Here is a 370-nt window from a genome sequence, read left to right as displayed (position 1 = left end):
GTGGTCAAAGCAGGCAGAGATAATTAAGTTCAAGGTTAGTACGTTAGACAAGAAACCCTTTTATCTGTTTTCTTATTAGCGGATTATTTGTTTGACGGTTCTCCTTATTATGAGTCATCATCTATATCTAGAACCAATTCGGAGAAGCACAGGCAAAAGAGTTGAAGACAAAACAAGCACAGCTGGCAAAAGCGAAGGCCGAGCCTGATATCAACCCGAATCTGATAGAAGTATCCGAGAGAGTGATCATCAAAGAAAAACCAAAGGACCCAATCCCCAAGGTCGAGTGGTGGTAAGTTGCTACTGTTGCTGTTATTCTTCTTTACTTTTGTTTTAAAAGTATACTCAATGACATTTTTTACTGATGTTC

At 38.9% G+C, this 370-nt stretch overlaps 1 protein-coding gene across 1 annotated transcript in view; it reads left to right on the top strand.

Annotated features, from left to right (window-relative positions):
- Positions 1 to 4: 4 nt before the first annotated feature.
- The window catches only part of LOC113341255 (protein RDM16-like), a gene marked incomplete at both ends in the record, with an annotated part of 990 nt that continues 624 nt past the window's right edge, over positions 5 to 370 (top strand). The window contains 2 exons of the mRNA XM_026586202.1: positions 5 to 34; positions 132 to 292. Of these exons, the coding sequence (XP_026441987.1) occupies positions 5 to 34; positions 132 to 292 (191 nt within the window). The remainder of the gene's footprint in view (positions 35 to 131; positions 293 to 370) is intronic.

Source organism: Papaver somniferum, unplaced genomic scaffold (genome assembly GCF_003573695.1).
Source record: "Papaver somniferum cultivar HN1 unplaced genomic scaffold, ASM357369v1 unplaced-scaffold_27526, whole genome shotgun sequence".
Lineage (NCBI taxonomy): Eukaryota > Viridiplantae > Streptophyta > Magnoliopsida > Ranunculales > Papaveraceae > Papaver > Papaver somniferum.
The sequence above is the reverse complement of the archived record's forward strand: the minus strand, read 5'-3'. Positions and strand labels throughout refer to the sequence as shown.